General features: G+C 43.6%; 1 protein-coding gene across 3 annotated transcripts in view; it reads right to left on the minus strand.

Moving 5' to 3' along the window:
• Nucleotides 1-3032: 3032 nt before the first annotated feature.
• syt3 (synaptotagmin III) overlaps nucleotides 3033-18972 on the minus strand; it is a 111144-nt gene continuing 95204 nt past the window's right edge. For 2 of the 3 annotated variants that reach the window (XM_005163974.6, XM_073944559.1), the window contains exons 11-13: nucleotides 18754-18883; nucleotides 5992-6082; nucleotides 3033-4729 (exon numbers count right to left, since the gene is read on the minus strand). In XM_005163974.6, the coding sequence (XP_005164031.1) occupies nucleotides 5996-6082; nucleotides 18754-18883 (217 nt within the window). In that variant the 3' untranslated portion in view covers nucleotides 3033-4729; nucleotides 5992-5995. The remainder of the gene's footprint in view (nucleotides 4730-5991; nucleotides 6083-18753; nucleotides 18884-18972) is intronic. The other variant, XR_012401046.1, reaches the window with a different exon arrangement.

Consider the following 18972-nt stretch of genomic DNA (forward strand, 5'->3'; position numbering starts at 1 on the left):
GGCATGTGATTAATAATAGAAACAGAGAAAATATGAGCTCAGGGGGCTACGGTGGGAAATAATTATACTGATGTACATTTCAATAACATGAGCGGTAGTGATTGGTAATGCAGAATTCCTCCATTGAGGGATGTGTGCGGCAGCATTGGCAGTGGTTGTACTGCGATATTAAAGGGATAGTTCACCTCAAATTAAAATTCTGTCATCGTTTTATTCCAAACCAGCATGATTATCTACAAAAGATAACATTGTGAACTAAAAGCCAATGAACGTCCAAAAACAACAAAGGAAGACATTAGCTATGTTTTCATTTAAAGATGTGAAATACATTTATGCGCAAAACTGGAATATCGCATGAAAGACATGCGAATAAAGCAGCCTTTTCATCCGAGTCAAAGACAACAAAATCTACACTTCTTGATTATCTGGCGCCAAATATCAACAGTAAAAATATAATTTACTGCGGTAGAAGAAGCTACTCAATCTTTTCTCAATTTAATAAAATACTTGCGCCTCAGAAGACAATGCCGTCACGCAATGAACGCGTGGTGGCGTTTGAAGGCGTAAAAAGCAAAGCACAGATGATCTTTACAGTTCTGGAGGTAATTAATAATATAATAACATGAATACTGAAATGGTTAAAGCATTTAAGAATAACCAAAGCAACATTTCAGATGTTTTACAGTGTGCTCAGCCTGCTGGTTTGTCCATTTACACATATTTGTATCATCACATGATCTCTTATAACAAAATCACATGACTTTTTTAATGCGCATACTGGAATTCGATCTGTAAAAGTGTCTCCATCGTAGTGTTTTGCTGATCTTTTTTGCCGAATAAAAAGTTGATCCTACTCAGTTATGCGCATTTTTTTTTCTTCGTATTTTCAAAACTTATGTGCATCTTGGCACTTCCATCAACTGTTTTTTATACACATAACCAAACTAGGGGCTTGAAAACATAGCTATTGACAAAAAAGTAAATTCTCAAGATATAGTACGTTTTCAAATTCGAAGTACCTGAGCAGTGACACACTGTTAGCGAGCAACTGGTGGCATCCATGCTGCTGAGAGCAATGTGCAGATGAACATGTAAATGCAGACTCATGTTTTCCACTCAATATCTGAATAAATGTACAACTCAAACGACAACAGTGAGAAAACAGCAGTAAAGAATTAATCTGATGATAGTTATGTGTATGTTTGCATGAGCAAACATTCACTTATATTGCACTTTATAAAGTAGACTGCTTTACATAGATTTTCCATTAGATGTCGCCTACGCTATTGTTGTCTGTTGGAAGGAATGCGTCAATAGAGCCGCCATTTTAGTTCAGAGTAGTGCTCTTTTGAAATGAATATGGGACCAAGGTGCAGTAGAGGACTGGCCACCCTAAGCCATAGATATATAGGCATATATACATATATCTATAATCTGGAGTTTTCCCGGTGGTCAGTATTATGACATATTATAATTTGACATAACTTTTCTTTATAGATGGATAAGTGATCGCACGGGCATTGCTGACAAAGAGCGATTGTTTTTGTGTAGGGAAATGAATTATTCTTCCTCCCTGTTAAATTTGATCTGTATCCTGAAACACACCCCCTCTCCTGCTTTCACTTCTAATGCTAATGGAGGGACTGATTCGTTTGTGAATCTCCGTTATGAATGACTTGTGTGAACCATCGATAACCCTGCATCTCAATGTGCATATCTACCTTTCTGATCTAATTTTATGTAACATTTGTATTATTCAATATTTTAGGGTGGACAGTTTGCACACTGAGGCGCAGGCACTGTTATTATCAGACACCCTTCGAAGTTACTTCAAAAACTAGCCATTACTTGAATTACAGCCGAAAATATGATAAAGTTTATAATATAATAAAGTTTCTGGCACCACAGCGTCTTGTTGTCATATTCCCTTTACATTGTTTGCTGATTTTATTCAACAAAACTAGCATAAGCCTAGTGTTTAGCGCGAGTTGGTGCTACTTTGCCTTATGATCAGAGCAGTAAGAGACTGTATTATCATCAATAATGCTACTTGTTTAGCACAAAAATACGTAACATACAAAAATGTAAAAAATGAAATCTTACCTAAAAAATGTGATGCCTTTATGCTTTGTTTTCTTTGGTTGCTCGTTACTACACCCATACACAATGCAAAAGTCCAGGATCTTCCGACTGGCCTTAGTCTTGACTAGTGCGGTTAAACAACAATTGTCCTAGAAGGGGACCCGTATGCGATATCTAGTGTATATATCTAAAGCAGCTTCTCAGTGTTTATATTTTATCACAAACATACTACCATGACAAGCTTAAAATGGAATTCATTCTTTTTTTTTTTTCGCGCTTAGTCCCTTTATTAATCATGGGTCGCCACAGCAGAAGAAACCGCCAATGTAGCCAGCATATGTTTTACACAGCAGATGCCCTTCCAGCTGCAACCCAACACTGGGAAACACCCATACACTGGTGCACTCACACACATACACTACGGCCAATTTAGCTTAGAAAATTCTAATTTAACTGACCCAGCCAGGGCTTGAACCAGCGACCTTTTTGCTGTGATGCGACAGTGCTACCCACCGCGCCACCGTGATGCCCTAAAATGGAACGAAACTAAGAAAACTAGAGAGTAGCCACACCTAATTATTACATCATCACAATGGACTAATAGTATTTTATAGGTGTTCACCAGCCAAAGCAAACTGTAAGGTTTAAAAGTTTCTGGGCCTTAAGCGATGACAGAATTGAAATTTTTGGGCAAATGATCCTTTTAATAGCGGCAGTGACCCTGGGTATCAAGGGTATGTGAAGGTTTTGATAATGCTCTGACTAGAGAAGCAGCAACCTGAACGTTTACGAGAAAATAAAATGCATCTGAAGTCAGTTTGTAATGTCAAAACTTTAAAAGTAATCTTGTGGAAAGGTGAAACAAATGTCCCCCTCTTTGTCTCTGTTCGCAAGGAATGCTCAGACATAAAAGATAGTCACATTAGCCAAAAAGAGATGAAGAGAACCAGTTTGTCTTTTTTTCTCCACTTTTTCTTTTAAAGACAATGAAAAAACTTCCAACATTTTAGCTGTGGCCATCAGGTCTGTCCCCTCCTACATACAGAGCACATTTACAAAAAAAAAGAAAAGGAAAAAGAGTGAGAGAAGCACACCCAACACGAGAACACAGATCAGGCTAGGGACGAGCTGGTTAGGGACACAACGGAGACAGGTCACAACCACATTCTACAGAGAACGACCGAAACGCGCATCTGAGAAATAGACCCTGTCCCTACCAAGTGCAACAGGTCCTACACAAGAAATAGTTCCTCTAAGACACAGGACAGGAGACACTTGATTGTTCAAAAAATGAGATTTTCTCTGTGCAGGACAAAGGCGAGGGAAGTGGAGACGTACACGGGGTCACGGTGACATATACCAACATACAGGCATACACGCGCACACATCCAAACCAACGAGCAAACGCATATCGACACAAAAAGAGCACTCCCACAAACACATCAGATACACGGGAGGAAAAATTAGAAAGAAAAAGTGGACGAATGTGTGTGTGTGTGTGTTTCAGAAGTGGTCCTCTTGGCAGAAGGATGATGGAGAGCACACTCTTCCTCTTTTGAAATTAAAAATGTCTGAGAGAAAAAAAATCTTGGCGTGGTATAAAAATAAAATACTATGGCCAGATCTTTTTTTTTTCTCTCTCTCTCTCCCCCCTTTGGATATGTTTCCAGGAAGTGCACACAAATCCAAGCTCAGTCCCAGTTAGGGTCCGCTGGCAATGTTTGAAATCAATGAAAGCTCCCATTGGAAGAGTTCTCAAGGGGATTCAGTCTGCCAGTGTGTCCAGGTCAATGAAACATACTCTTTCGTTCAGTATCTGGTAGAACAAGAAGAATGACTGGACTCTAGTAAACAAACGCAAATAAAAGAAAACGCTGCCGATCTCCAAGAGCTCCGAGCAGAAGGTGATAAAAATGTAGAAGGCAGAGGGACACATTTCAATGCTGCGTGACATGATTTGGCCAACGTATCCGTGCTTATTTCTCCTCCTCCAGATGGGAACGGTCATAAAGTAGTCCTCCTCTCCAGAGAAACAGGAAACAAGGATACAGCACTCCCAGAACTTGCAGCTACTTGTCCGACTGAAAACACTTTGTAAAGATTTTCTATAGCTACACACAGACACCCGTACAAACTCACGTACGCACATGCGCTCACACATACACAGAAACATTCGTGGTCCATAATCTATCAGGTCTCTCTCCTGATTATATATATATATATATTTATTTTTTTGTTCTTTTTTAAGTAATTAAAATCTCTTTTTTTTGTAGGCTCAGTTTCAAATAACTAAATAAAGATTATCTATTTAAAGTGGGAATGTTTGTCATATTTCCCCTGAATAAATCATGACATATTTTGACTTTAACATCATTCCTGAAGCAAAACCATCCATGCCAGTTGTTTTGTTATGAGTCTGGTGTGTGTTCTTTGTCTGTTTGAGTGTGTATCTGTGTGTGCTTTGTGTCCGGTCTAGTCTAGGTGTTGTTGTTTTCTTTTCTATATATTGTGTTGGGTCTGCAGGGTTGATTTAGAGGAATAGCACTAACACAAGCACAGTCTCTCTTCTCTGCTTCTTTCTTGATGAACAATTATTCACAGGTGAAAAGAAAGAATGTATTCCCGTCGCTAAAAAGATAATGCTGACCTGAGGATGGGAAAGAAACAGAAGACAAAAAAAAAACATGGTTAGCCATATGAAGAAGAACAAAATGTTACAAATAGCTTAAGGGAACAGATGGTAGCATTCGTAAAGTGTTTGTGATCGGCAGCTGTATTTTCTCTCAAATATATTTGAATCTAGAGATAAAAATAACCTATTTTGTCATATATTGGATTTAAGCCCATTTGAAGACAACACTGTAAAACCCCAAAAGTTAAGGCAACTCAAACCATTTGAGGAAACCGATTGCAACACACCATTTAAGTTCAAAAACTAATCCTAATGAGTACTGTAAACTTAATCCATTTGAGTAAACGAAACAATCTGAGCACAATAATACCCAATAAATGAACCGAGTGCTACAAACCATTTAAGTTCAAAAACGAGTCTATGTGGGAACTGTGACCTTACTCCATTTAAGTTAAAGTAATGAAGTATTTAATTAACTTGTTACCTTCAACGCTGAGTTCAAAACTCTTTTTAAATGATTAGAGTTACCTTTCAGTCAATTTTGAGTTAACTACACTCATTTCATTTGTTAAAGTTGACTGTTTGGTTTTACAATGAAGTTAACTTACAAAACCGTTTCCTTGCACAAAAGAACCATGCCTGAAAATGCAACTGGTGCAATCATTTTTCCTCCAAAAGCATATTGTTTTGAAAAACAATAACATTGACCTAATAGGAGACAACTCTCCATTTATCTATATTTACCTGATGATCTGGGACCTGTATAACCCATTCACACAGGGCTTTAGCGTCAATTTGAATTTTGACATAGCAGCGTCAGCCAATGAAATTAGTCAGCAATAGGCCACTGTCTGAGCTGGTGTATTTGCATACAGCGATCTGATTGGCTGATGCTTCCATTGGCGCTTGAAAAGTTGAGCAAGTCTCAACTTCTGCAGCGGGCAACGCCACTGAAGCGGCGCCGACGGATCCACAATGCAGTTTGGCAATGCGTGACGTCACCCATTCAAAGTGAATGGGAAGCATTGAAGCTGACGCCCCGTGTGAATGTAGTTTTTCATAACAAAACTGAGTAAATGTAACCATAGTTACAGGACTGACAATTGTATTCTGCTGCTGTGAACACAGTCATTGATGTTTTTAGCCTGTGTTCATTCATGACTGAAACCTGAAGCACTGCTGTGTAACAGTTCGATTCATTCACCCGCACAGATCCCATACGTGTGGAAGCACCCCATCTATTTACAGTGTGTGTGTCCATGTGTGTGTGTACTCACATCTCTACTCAGAGTGAGGGCTGTCCACCACTATGTTTGGCTTGGGGGAGGGTGCGGCACTCTTTGACACATAAGTGTTTATGGATTTTTCCTAAGGAGAAGTAAACAAGAATTCAGAAGGAATATTTGGTCCATTTAATGCATTATACAGATAATTCATGATCACACAAGTATTAAACAGTGATGAAATGAGCTTCAATGCAAACCCTCTTTTACCAATAAATGAAATCCCTGTATGAATGTATTAAAAACATCCAGTTAAAATTTGTGATTTTTTACCATTAGTTATCTTTGGAGTTGAACTTATTGCATATGTATGTGATAAATGTAAGAGAGGACAGTATTTAAATGAATTGTGCAGCATGATTTATTAAGTTTAGCAAAACTTTATTTACTGGAATTTGCTCCACTATTCAATGCCAAAAATAAAAATGATAAAAAAGCTGCATCTAACATCGCTGCTGGAATAAAAGAGAGCACACGGTAGAAGGCGAGCATATTACACAATTGTACAAAAAAACAAAATACAAATACTTAAATGCCTGTAATCAAGCAGTTTTTGTCAGGAATTGTAATTTACTAATTTGTTTTGAAAATGTTTACTTTTACTTTCCCTTGAGTACATTTTTAGTGCAGTATCGGTACTTTTACTCCACAACTTTCCTTCAACCTCCCTACTTTACTCACTACTTTGTTTATTTTTGTCTATGGGGATTAGAAAACATCCAACACTAAAGTCAACCAAATATCAACGTCTAATGATGTTACAACTTGTGTGGATGTTACCACTATGATGTCAATCAAATGTTGGATTTTGGTTGCTATACCTGACAAATAAATGTAAGTATTTGACGTCAATATGACGTTGGTTTAAGATTACATGTAAATGCATCAGCTTTTAACAGCGTAATATTCATCACTTACTACTCTTGAGTACTTTTGAAAGGGCTACTTTTTACTCATACTTTAAGTAATATTTACAACAGATACTTTTACTCTACTTGCACTACAGTTTTAGGCAAGTAGTGGTAGTTTTACTCGAGTATGATTTGTCATTTCTCTTTCCACCACTGCACACTTGTGATGATTTACCTGGAAAGGCAAAATGATGTTAAAACCAATTTTACTAAATATTGACAGCTTTGCTGGCACCAAATCAGTGGAAATTAACAATTTGAATTCTTTTTAAATACAGAAATGCTGTATAACGTATATGGTATTCATATAAATGATCACTAACAATCATATTGATTATTATTAATGGCTTGTTTGCGACCGTACACCAATTTAATCTGTTCTTGCAGTATTACATTGGTCAGTCCGGAAATGAGCTGCTGCTTCCGTGTCCTTTAATAACTTGCAGAAATATCCTCTCTTATCAGTGCTTTTATGAGACTGTGATTTCATGGTAGTTTGCCCTGTTTAGCAAATCTGGTACAAAATATTCTATTGTATTTGCACTTATTACTTAACATGCTGGCAAACAGTAACAAATGCAAAGCAATGTTGATAATGTGTCTTTATGTATTAAGCATTATGCACTGAGCTGTACAAACCATTTTCCTAGGCAACCATATTTTTATGTCTTTATTTTTAAAAGCAGGATATTTCACCTCAAATCATTCATTAATGTCCATTTATTTCATAAGTAGCCATGTAATAGAAAAAAATATGTGCAAGCAGTCAAAAAATAAACCACCTCAACGGTCCTGATCCTAAATATGCTATACAGCATTACTTTTACATGTAACTCTTATTTTTATAGCTACGAGAAAGGTAAGTAATATACTGATTAGGGTAATAAGGTCTATTACAGGACATTATGAATGAATTGCCATGCATTATTAATGCTTTTAGTAGAATGCATTATATACAGTGCTCAACAAAAATCAGTAACATCCCATTTAGAAAAGGAATATTTTTATTCATTTCTCAGTGAATATAGGTCATATATTTTAGTGCATCTGAACAAAACAAATTTTATAAATGGATAAAATTATTAAAATAATATTTTCGTCAAAGAACATCTTTAGAAAGAGTAAGATAATACATTTAAATTCATGCAAAATATTGGTGTCACAGTCACTAGCGATCTAGCCCATGCAGATCGCTGGAGAACGTTCGAGGTTACTAAAGTAACCCTTCGTTCCCCGAGGAGGGGAACGGAAGCACTATAAGTGGATTTGATTGTAAAATCCACGCATTGGGAGGTTCGGTTCAGAAGCTACTCGTCTGAAAGAGTATTGAACGGGCCAATTAAGAATGAATTGGCAGCGCAAGCCTGCGCAGGTGAGCGGCATAAGCAATCAACTGAGTATATAAGCTCACCTGGCGCCAGCAGACGCTATCCTTTTTAAGCTGAAGAGACTTTCAACAGCTAAGGGACAGTCATTATGGCGACGGAGTATAGTGCTTCCGTTCCCCTCCTCGGGGAACGAAGGGTTACTTTAGTAACCTCGAACGTTCCCCTTCGGGGGGAACTTCAGCACTATAAGTGGATTTGATTGTAAAATCCACGCATTGGGAGCCCATTGAAAGCGCCATAATGACTGCACCTTACCAACACCCCCGATGAGGAGATAGTCAAGCAAGCGTGACGCACCCACATCATGGGGGGCGCGGTCCTCCAACGTGTCCCTGGCCCTAATTTATCCTACTTCAACAGAAGTTTTACGGATTATATATATTTTTTGGGAAGTCGTGAGCATCTAGATAATTCTAGGAAAATACGACAGTACGTTGGGAAGCGTGCAATTCCCATAGGGAGGACGCTGCGGAGGCCATCCGTTACCCAAGGGGGGATAGATGGCAGAATTACATATGGACTAGCCCTAAAAAGGGGGAGTACGCATAGCAAAGAGTGGTTAGTGGGGAGGGAAGGCACGGGTCCGCCCAGGGGGGGGACTTAACCGTGGCGGAATAAGCATATGGGATCGCCTAGTGGGGATCACTCATAGCAGGCACCTTTACCCAAAACGCGGGCTGACCAGCGGGCAGACCTACAACGTAGTGGGCCAGCAAGTGACTCCTCCGCTGAGTCAGTGCTGGGGGCCACGGAGGAATCTGCAGGGCTCACCTGACGGGGAACTTTACTGACAGATAAAAAGGCGCACGTATCTCCGTGTTAGGGAAAATGGCGCAGCAAGCGTGTTTCAACACCCTACCGAATTGTTTCCTCAATCACCAAGGGTTACCTAATACCCTTGAGGAAACCGGCTCCACTCGCAGATTGTAAAACCTTGCAAATGTGTTGGGTGTCACCCAGCCCGCAGCTCTACAGATGTCTGTTAGAGGGGCGCCGCGTGCGCGCGCTCGAGAGGATGCGAAGCTCCGAGTGGAGTGCGCACGCGCTCTCGGGGGACGCGGCTCATCTCGGCTCTGATAGTGAAAGAAAGGCATCCACAATCTAGTGGGAACTTATTTCGGTACGGCACTTCCCTGCTGCCGACCGCTATAACAGACGAAGAGCTGCTCAGATGATCTAAACTCTGAGTGCGGTCCGGATAATACGCAAAACGCGAACTGGACAATAAATAAGGGCTGGGTCTGCCTCCTCCGAGGGCAGCGCTTGCAGGCTCACTACCTCGTATTAAAACGGAGTGGTAGGAACCTTGGGCACATATCGCGGGCGGGGTCTCATACGTGAGAGAAGCCAGCCCAATTACAGGCACGAGTCACTGACCGAAAAATGCCTCCGGGTCCCCGACCCCTCTAATCGATATCAACGCGACCAGCAGAGCTGTCTTCAGGGACAGAAATATACTGAGTCGAGGATCGAAGGGATCTGACGCGGCTTGTGTAGCGAGGGCGAGATCCTAAGAGGGCATGAGAGGGGGCGGGGTGGATTAATTCGCTTAACGCCCCTGAGGAACCGGATGATGAGGTTATGCGTTCCCACGGTGCTGCCAGCCACCGCGTTATGAGAGCGGAGATGGCAGCCACGTAACCTTGAGTGTGGAGGGCGACAGCCTGCTCTCCAACTTCTCTCGGCGTAAAGAAAGCACAACGCTGATCTGGCAAATTACGGGGGTCTTCTCAGCGAGAGACACACCATTCAGTGAATAGACTTCACGTCAGGGCATAGGCGCGCTCGGGGAGGGGGCTCTAGCCCGAGTGACGGTATTAGCCACCGCAATCGGAGGTTACCTAAGTCTTCCTCGCGTCTAAAAATCTCTTCAAAGATCGGCGAGGGTGCCAGGTGGTGCCCTGTCCCTGAGAGAGTAGGTGCTCTCTCGAAGGGACTGCCAGGGGAGGGCTATCGCGAGGGAGAGCTCTGACATCCAGGTCCGGTTGAGCCAGAGGGGCGCAACCAGCAACCTGTTCCTCATCCTCCCTGACCTTGCACAGTAACTGCGCGAGCAGGCTCACTGGGGGAAACGCGTATTTGCGCGTGCCCCGAGGCCAGCTGTAAGCCAGTGCATCCGTGCCGAGAGCACTCGGTCAGGGAAAGAACAACTGGCAATGAGCGATCTCGGGGGAAGCAACAGATCGATCTGGGCTTCCCCGAATCGCGCCCATATCAGCTGAACAGACTCGGGGTGGAGTCTCCATTCTCCAGGATGCAAGGCTGCCGTGAGAGCGCATCGGCTGCACGGTTGAGCTTGCCTGAATATGAATGGCGTGCAGCGATTCAGCCGCGGATGACTCCAGAGGAGCAGACGGCGGGCGAGCTGAGACATGCGGCGAGAGCGCATACCCCCTATACGGCTGATATACGCCACCGCCGCCGTACTGTCCGTCCTGACCAGCACGTGTTGCCGCTCCAGCACCGGAAAAAAACGGTGGAGAGCGAGGAACACTGCCAACAGCTCCAGGCGATATGCCAATGCAACTGGGTACCTTTCCACAGGTCCGCAGCCGCATGCCCGCAACGCACAGCCCCCCAGCCCGTGTTGGAAGTGTCTGCTGAAACGACAACAAGACTGGACGCCTGTTCTAGAGACACCCAGGCCTGTAGGAACGAGGGGTCGCTCCAAGGGCTGAGGGCGCGGCGACACAGCGCAGTAACAGAGACTCGGTGCGCGCGCGTGCCATGCGCGTCTGGGGACTCGATCGTGAAGCCAGTGCTGAAGTGGTCTCATATAGAATAATCCGAGCGGCATGAAGCGGCTGCGGATGCCATATGCCCCAGGAGCCTCTGAAATAGTTTCAGTGGGACCACTATTTTACTGTCGAGCTCTCTCAGACAGTACAGCATCAGTTGAGCGCGCTCTCCGGAGAGGCGCGCTGCCATGGTGACCGAGTCCAGCTCCAGCCCGAGAGAAGAGATCCTCTGCACGGGGGCGAGTTTGCTCTTTTCTCGGTTGACCTGAAACCCCCACAGGTGGAAGTGCCAGAGCACTTTGTCTCTGTGCATAATCAACTGCTCCGAGAGAGGGCAAAATCAGCCAGTCGTAAGAAATTGAGTATGCAGATGCCCGCGAGCCGAAGGGGCGCTGAGGCACCCTCCGCGGGCTTGGTGAGGACCCGCGGAGACAGAGAGAGCCCGAAGGGGAGGGCTTTGTATTGCCAAGCTCGACCTTCAAACGCAAACCGCAGAAACTGTCGGTGGCGAGGAAGAGTGGAGACATGGAAATACGCGTCCATCAGGTCTAATGCTGCAGACCAACCCAGAGGACGAACGCACCGGAGGATGCGCTTCTGCGTGAGCATTCTGAACGGCAGCTTGTGCAGGCAGCGGTTCAAAACGCGCAGATCTAGGATTGGCCGTGACCCACCGCTCTTTTTGGCACGATGAAGCGTGGGCTGTAAAACCCGCTCTCCATCTCGGCTGGAGGGAGCGGCTCGATTGCATCCTTCGCCAGGAGGACAGCAATCTCCTCTCGCAAGACAGGGGCGGACAGGGGGCTGACCCTGGTGAATACACACCCGTGACTTGGGGGGCCGTTTCGCGAACTGAATCGCATAGCCGAGTCTGATTGTGCGTATGAGCCACCGCGAAGAGCTGGCCCGCGCTAACCAGGCAGGCAGAGCTCTCGCTAATGGACTCATCGCTACAATCGCTGACGTACCAGCAGTGGGGCAGCGCGGAGTGAGTGTGCTGATCCGGGAAGCTCGCGGGTCCCACGGAAAAGCTGGAGGTGAGATATTTGCTCTCACTCCAAACCCGAGCTCCGGAGGGGAGGCTTGAGGGGTGGGAGAAAGGAGACCGTCCTCCCAGCGCTCGTGAGCCACTGGCGAAACACACCGAATCTGCAAGCTAGAAAGCATAGCGTCCCAGACTGGCAGATTTCGGGCTGTCACATCTGGGGAAGTGAAAAGTGCCCTTTCATAATGTTTTCATGGCAGTAAAAAGTGCCGTTGGAAATGGGGCCCCGCCCTCCAGCGGGGAAAGAGCAAGTTCCCTCTTCTCCAGATGGCCTGTCCCAGGGGCGCTTTGCGGTCCGTTGCCGGACTTAGCGGCGTTCTGGGCAGGGGGGCTGCCTGCTTCCGAGGTGCCCGACGCGCTCGCTTCGCCGTAGGCGTGTGCGGGGGCGGAGCAGCTCTCGTAGGCGGGCGCCTTCGGCGAGGAGCAGGTATGAATGGCACGGCGGGCGAAGCGGGCTACGGACCGCCGATAAGACATCACCCACCAACTGCTCTCTCACCGCCTTGAATTCCTGGGTGAATTCACAGACAGTGTCGCCGAACCTGGCTGGGGATATGGGGAAGTCAAGAAAGCGGACTTTGTCGACTTTGCGCATATCAGCCAGGGGTGGCGCTCCTGGACCACTAATGTGGACATCGTCCTCCCCAACGCACACGCAGCGGACTCAGTAGTCCGAAGAGCTAAGTCGGCGGCGGTGCGAAGCTCGTAAGCCTGGGTTGGACCCACCCTCGTGCAGCTCGGCCAGCGCCTGCGCTTGGTAGCGCTGGTAGGTGGCTATCGCATGCAAGGCGGAAGCAGCCTGGCCCGCAGCTATGTAAGCTCTAGCTCCGAGGGAGGTAGATAACTTACAGGCTTTGGATGGGAGACGAGGCGGACCCCGCCAAGAAGAGGCGCCGCGCGGATTACCGCCATCGCGCACTCAACCTGAGGAATCGCCACATACCCCCTGGCTGTTTCACCGTCAAGAGTGGTTAGGGTGGAGGAACACGCAGCACGAGCAGAAAAATGTGCTTTACAAGACCGCGTGAGCCTACTGTGCACCTCCGGGAAGAAGGGAACGCCCCTCTAGTCGGTCCGGCCGCGGAGCTGGGGGATAAACCATCTCCAACCCACGGCCGAAGCAGCCCGGGAAAGCACGGCTAACATGTCTGTTTCAGGATCCGTAGTGACAGCGCTCACCAGCCCGAAGGGGGCGAGCGGGTCTGGATCATCATCGGACAATGAAAGCCCACCCTCCGATGCCGCGGTGGACATCTGGTCTCCGGTGTCATCGGGCGTAAGGGCTACCATCTGTTAGACGGATCGCTTCCCCCGCCCGAAGCTTGGATAGAGCACTTAGAGGAGCGGGAGGTCCGCGGGCCCGTGGGCGACGGATTATCTCTCGCTGAAACCCTCAGATCTGCCCGAGTGCCCGCTGCAGAGCAGGGGACAACTGGGGTGGTTCACCCTTTTGCAAAGGCTAACCGCGATCTTGCGCAACAGTCATGGCATCGCAATGACGACATGAACTGCCCGCGAGCAGCGCATTAACATGCTGGACCCCCAGACATGCAACGCAGTGCCCGCGTCCATCATCCGAGGACAGGAAACCACCGCATCCAGAAACGCACAGTCGGAGCGCCGTCCTGATAAGGACGTGCTGCACGACTGTGTTGCTCTTTCTGTGAAGTTTGCAACTTTATACGCACCGCTCTGGAGGACCGGACCCAAAGAACGCCAGGCAAGGGAGAAACCCAGCTCGACCGTCTGCCACTGCATGTACACACTCTGGACCGGAAGAATGCTCTCGTTCGCTCAGAATCGCTGGTCACAGCAGGAGGAACCCTCATCGACTCGATCAGAAAGTCTCTGAAGCGAAAAGGATAGCGTCTGCTGGCGCCAGGTGAGCTTATATACTCAGTTGATTGCTTATGCCGCTCACCTGCGCAGGCTTGCGCTGCCAATTCATTCTTAATTGGCCCGTTCAATACTCTTTCAGACGAGTAGCTTCTGAACCGAACCTCCCAATGCGTGGATTTTACAATCAAATCCACTTATAGTGCTGAAGTTCCCCCCGAAGGGGAACAACAAATCTGTCACCATATGAACTACAACTCCCTTCAGGCACCACACACACACACCTGTCCCGGTTCTCCATTGGTTACACACATACACATAGCTGATAGCTACTCAAGACTGATTACATGAACTATATAAACAGCACACACACTCACAGACATTGCTGAGTCTTGTCGGTACATACCCTGTAACATTATGAAGCGTTTTCCATGTTTAGTCTCTTGGTGTTTTAACCCTGCCGCCTGTATCAACCATTTGTTTGTTATCTGACTAGACTGCTGGATTTCCCTGTTTGTTACAGTTTGCACCTGATTGTGACCATTTCCTGACTGACCACTCTCTGTGTAATAAAGTACTGCATGTGGATCCTCAACTTCGGTGTCAGCATCCTTCAGTTGCAATTAAGAAAGAAAAAAAATTACAAACTCAAAATTTTACACATTTTTAGTTTCGCTTGAATTTTGCTTTTTTTATTTCATATTTCTCCCTAACATATACATTCCGGTGTACAAATTTTGGACTGATATCATAAGTTATTTGGTTAGATTAGATTTGGCTTAAGTACTGACTGATCTAATGTACAGTATTTGCACAAATATAATATTTGTAAAGCCTCCTATAAAAAAATATTAATTTAAATGAGAGATGTATTAGGGGTATACTCATATAGGTTGGGCACTGTATACAGAAGTCAAGGACAGAGTAATTGTACCAAAAAGTTTTTAATGTTATATATTTTTTTCTGTCTAGATTTGTCTTTATTTCTTGTCTCATTTTGCAGTTTTTGCAGTTGATAGCAATCCCATAATATATAACAATTTGAATACCATAGCAAACTTTTATTTAAGTAAATAGTTGTCCAACAAATAGAAATGCTGTATTTCTTAATTAAAAGAATGTAGCTTTTAAGTATTTTCCAATTAAGTAAGTAAGCACAACATTAAGTGATCATTCACATAAACAGTCAGTGAGTGAGTGGTCTGCTCTTTATCGTGCCAATGTTTTCTGATTAATGCTGTCAGCATTATAGACAGCAGCAGCTCTATTAGACTTTATTTACAGTGCGAGCTCTAATGCATACATCCATTGCTTTTGTACTGCCTGTGTACATTTACTTAAAACATATCTGACTGTGTTTACATTAACATCTCCCCCAGACTGCCTTTTTAGCAAAAAAAAGAAATTAAAAAAAAAAAGGTGCGTTTGAATGCAAGGTACAATTACTCTTTGCAGGCTGAATGTGCAAATAAAAATGAAAGTACAGCTATTTTTATCAACTCCACAACCTGCTTGAATGGTGCACACCAGTAGTTCTCAACCACTATGTGGACTCAGGAAAAAGGGCCTAAATATAATTTCATATATAATTTCAAGGAGTACTTTTATATCCTTTTAAGAAGATACAACATAAGCATATACTGTAATAGCTCATATCCTTTATTACTACCATAGCAATGTCTCTTTAAATGCAAATGAGCTGCTGCTCCCCACCCCTTTTCCAGAAAAGGACGATGCCTTTACAGCTTAAAACTTGATTACTCAGGAAATGACAATAAACAAAACAACTGCATGCTTTTTAAAGTCTTGTCAGTTTTAACTCCCAACTTACAGGCTGCGTCTGAAATCGCCCACTACTCATTAGTTACTGCATTTGAATTTACTACTCGACCATTTGAAAAGTATTTTCTATATGGTATGAATGAGAGTAGTATCCCAGCAAACACGCAATGTCATATTGGGTTAGATTAAGGTTGCCAGCATCTAAGCACAATGTTATTCTGACATCCAATAACAACGTGAAATGACATTGATATTTGGTTGATTTTAGGTTGTGTTATAAAAAATGACCAAAATTCAACATCAAGCCAACATTTTAAACCAACAGGTATGGCAACCAAAATCCAACGCCTAATAGACGTCATAGTGGTAACAGCCACACAACATCAAACATTGAATAGTAACCAAAATGCATTATCTGACGTTGGACATTGACGTAGACCTGATGTTGGGTTCTGACGTCAACATCATTTTCATTTTCAACCAAAAAGCAAAATCCTACGATGTTGGGGTACAACGTCAATCTGATGTCATGTTGACCTCCTGTGCCTGCTGGGATGAATGGAAAACGGACATACTATATCCGCCGTTTTGTCATTATCACATGACCACAACATTGTGTCACTTCACTCCCATTCACAAATTCTCCCATGGTGTGTTATGGGATAGGGTAGTATCCATCAGATGCGCATTTCAGAATCTCGCCGGAAGTATTAGGTCATCCGGGTAACTTCTCGCATACTGGTTTTCAAATTCTATGAAATCGGACAAACTACTTGGCTCACATACTGTTTTTCGTGTACTAAATAGTATGGAAGTATGCCATTGCGGACACAGCCAGTTCTTTTGAGCCCACAGACACAAGCCCTTGCACTAGAAGTTGTCATTTGACTTGTTGCATGAGTAAGGAACTACATTCTCTTTTGTGACAGCTTTAAAATGTACATAAAAGCATGTCAACATGACACAAATATATAAATTCATATAATGTTGGTTAAGTCTGTGAATGTAGACAGTTGTAAAAAGATATTCGTGTGTATTAGTAAATTATATATATATATATATATATATATATATATATATATATATATATATATATATTTATATATATATATATATATATATATATATATATATATATATATATATATATATATATATATATATATATATATATATATATATATATATATATATATATATATATATATATATTTTTTTTTTTTTTTTTGGCAAACCAAGATTTCCAGTCATGAAAAACATTAGTAGTAAAAAAGTAAAATTTCTTGACATGAAAAACTAGCACCCGCTGTGCTACATCCACATATTTGACCAGCTATGCTAATAGAGAAGACTCCAGATCCAGATCTGTTTTTACATTACTGTGACGGTTGGGTTTAGGGTTGGGACGGTAGATGTTAATAAAATACAATTAATGAGAAATTTTATAAATAATCAAAATAATTCTTGCTAACTTCCGGTTGCAGCAGTATCTGATCTACAGCTGATTAACTATGTGGATGGATAGAGCCCATCAGTAGATGCAGAAGGCCCCTACTGGCCTATATCTATCAGCTGATAAAGCCCATTCAATCCAGTGATAACATTCAAATCGTCTGAAACTAGTAGAATTTTTATGAACAGAAACAAAATAATTAATTTGGATTTTAGTTTTGGTTTGGGGCCTTCAAACATTATTGTGGATGATGGGGGTCACTGGGGAGTCAAAACAGCTAGGTATCAGGTGTGAAAACTAGGGATGTAACGGTATTGTAAATACCGTCATACCGCAATATTAAATTTTTTCGATATTACCGAAGTCGCATGACTCGGTAAAACTATAGGTCTTCTGAGAAAATTTGCTCAGGCGAATGAAGCGAACGGGAGGTAGCTGAAACTTCATTTCCCATCAGCCCCGGCGTGGCCATAATCCTTTGCGGTCTGTTGTCGCTACAGATCCAGTAATGCGGAAATGGAGTGTGCTGCTAGTAGCAGAGATGAAAAAAAGATGGAAATGATCGAACCTAAAGCGGGTGTTGTCGCCGCGCGCGTGCTGAATAGCGGTGCTGTCGCGCGCGTTCTGATCAGCTGTGTTGTGGCGCGCGTATTGTAAAGCGCCGAGGGGGGGTTGAGCGCGCATACTCAAGAGAGGTGTTATCACGCGCCTACTGAAGGGCTGGACTGGACGGAGGTTGTGTCGCGTCGCGGGGGCACTTTTGATCGTTTTGGAAGGGCATTTTCTATCCAAGACTAAAAAGGGCATGTGCACTGCACTGCACAGGTTGAGCCCTATGTGTGCACGTGCCTGCAAGTTGGGGAATACGACTAATAACAGTCATGGGGACTGCAGAAACACAGCACACTGTTCAGATTGATGCAGACATTGACTTGTACCGCAAAGAGATCTCTATCTCACTCATGGTTTGTCCTCTCAAGTGGGGGACAGACAATGCACAACGTTACCCCACTGCTGTCAACATGGGCCAAGTCATATCTCTCTTGTCCCAGAAACCTCAGTCCCAAATGAGAGGGTTTTTTTCTGTTGCAGGGGACATTGTAAATACCCAGAGATACCAGCTTTTACCAGATTATAGTTATATGATAATTTTCCTTTAAACCCATCTCTATCTAAGTGAGTGATTAAATGTTAAATGTGATGAGTTTTTAACAATACTAAATTGAAACTTTATTTTTTTACATGGTTTAATAATTTTTTGTTATTAAAATTGAAGTTCCTGTTTCAAAGCTAACAGATAGATGGCTAATTTGTATGTCATTGACACTTTTGGCACTTTTTTGGAGTATTTTCAAAAGTTTTTTTTTTTCCTGTAAATGATTCAATAAATACCGTACCGTGACATTCATACCGAGGTATTACCGTACCGTGAAATTCTGATACCGTTACATCCCTAGTGAAAACTGAGGCTTAAGCCATTTTACTAGGGTCTTGGATTGCATAGAGGGCACCGTCTGTATAAAATAACAAACAGTGCACATTGATTGATTTCCATGCTCTCAGACACACACACACACATAATCCATGCGGTCACGCTTTATACCTCCACCAGCTGGTGCCAGTGTTCAATAGGCTTGCGGGGATTCGCCAGCATGGCTGTCCAGTGCTCTCTTCCCGGCCCATCAGCATCACTGCCCATACGGCACATCCCGATCACCTCATTATGACCGATACTGAGAGATGGAGAGAGAGAGAGAGAGAGAGAGAGAGAGAGTGGGAGGGGAAGAGAGTGAATTAATGCAGTTAGGCTTAGAAATGAAGG

This window comes from Danio rerio, chromosome 3 (genome assembly GCF_049306965.1).
Source record: "Danio rerio strain Tuebingen ecotype United States chromosome 3, GRCz12tu, whole genome shotgun sequence".
NCBI classification, from domain to species: Eukaryota; Metazoa; Chordata; class Actinopteri; order Cypriniformes; family Danionidae; genus Danio; species Danio rerio.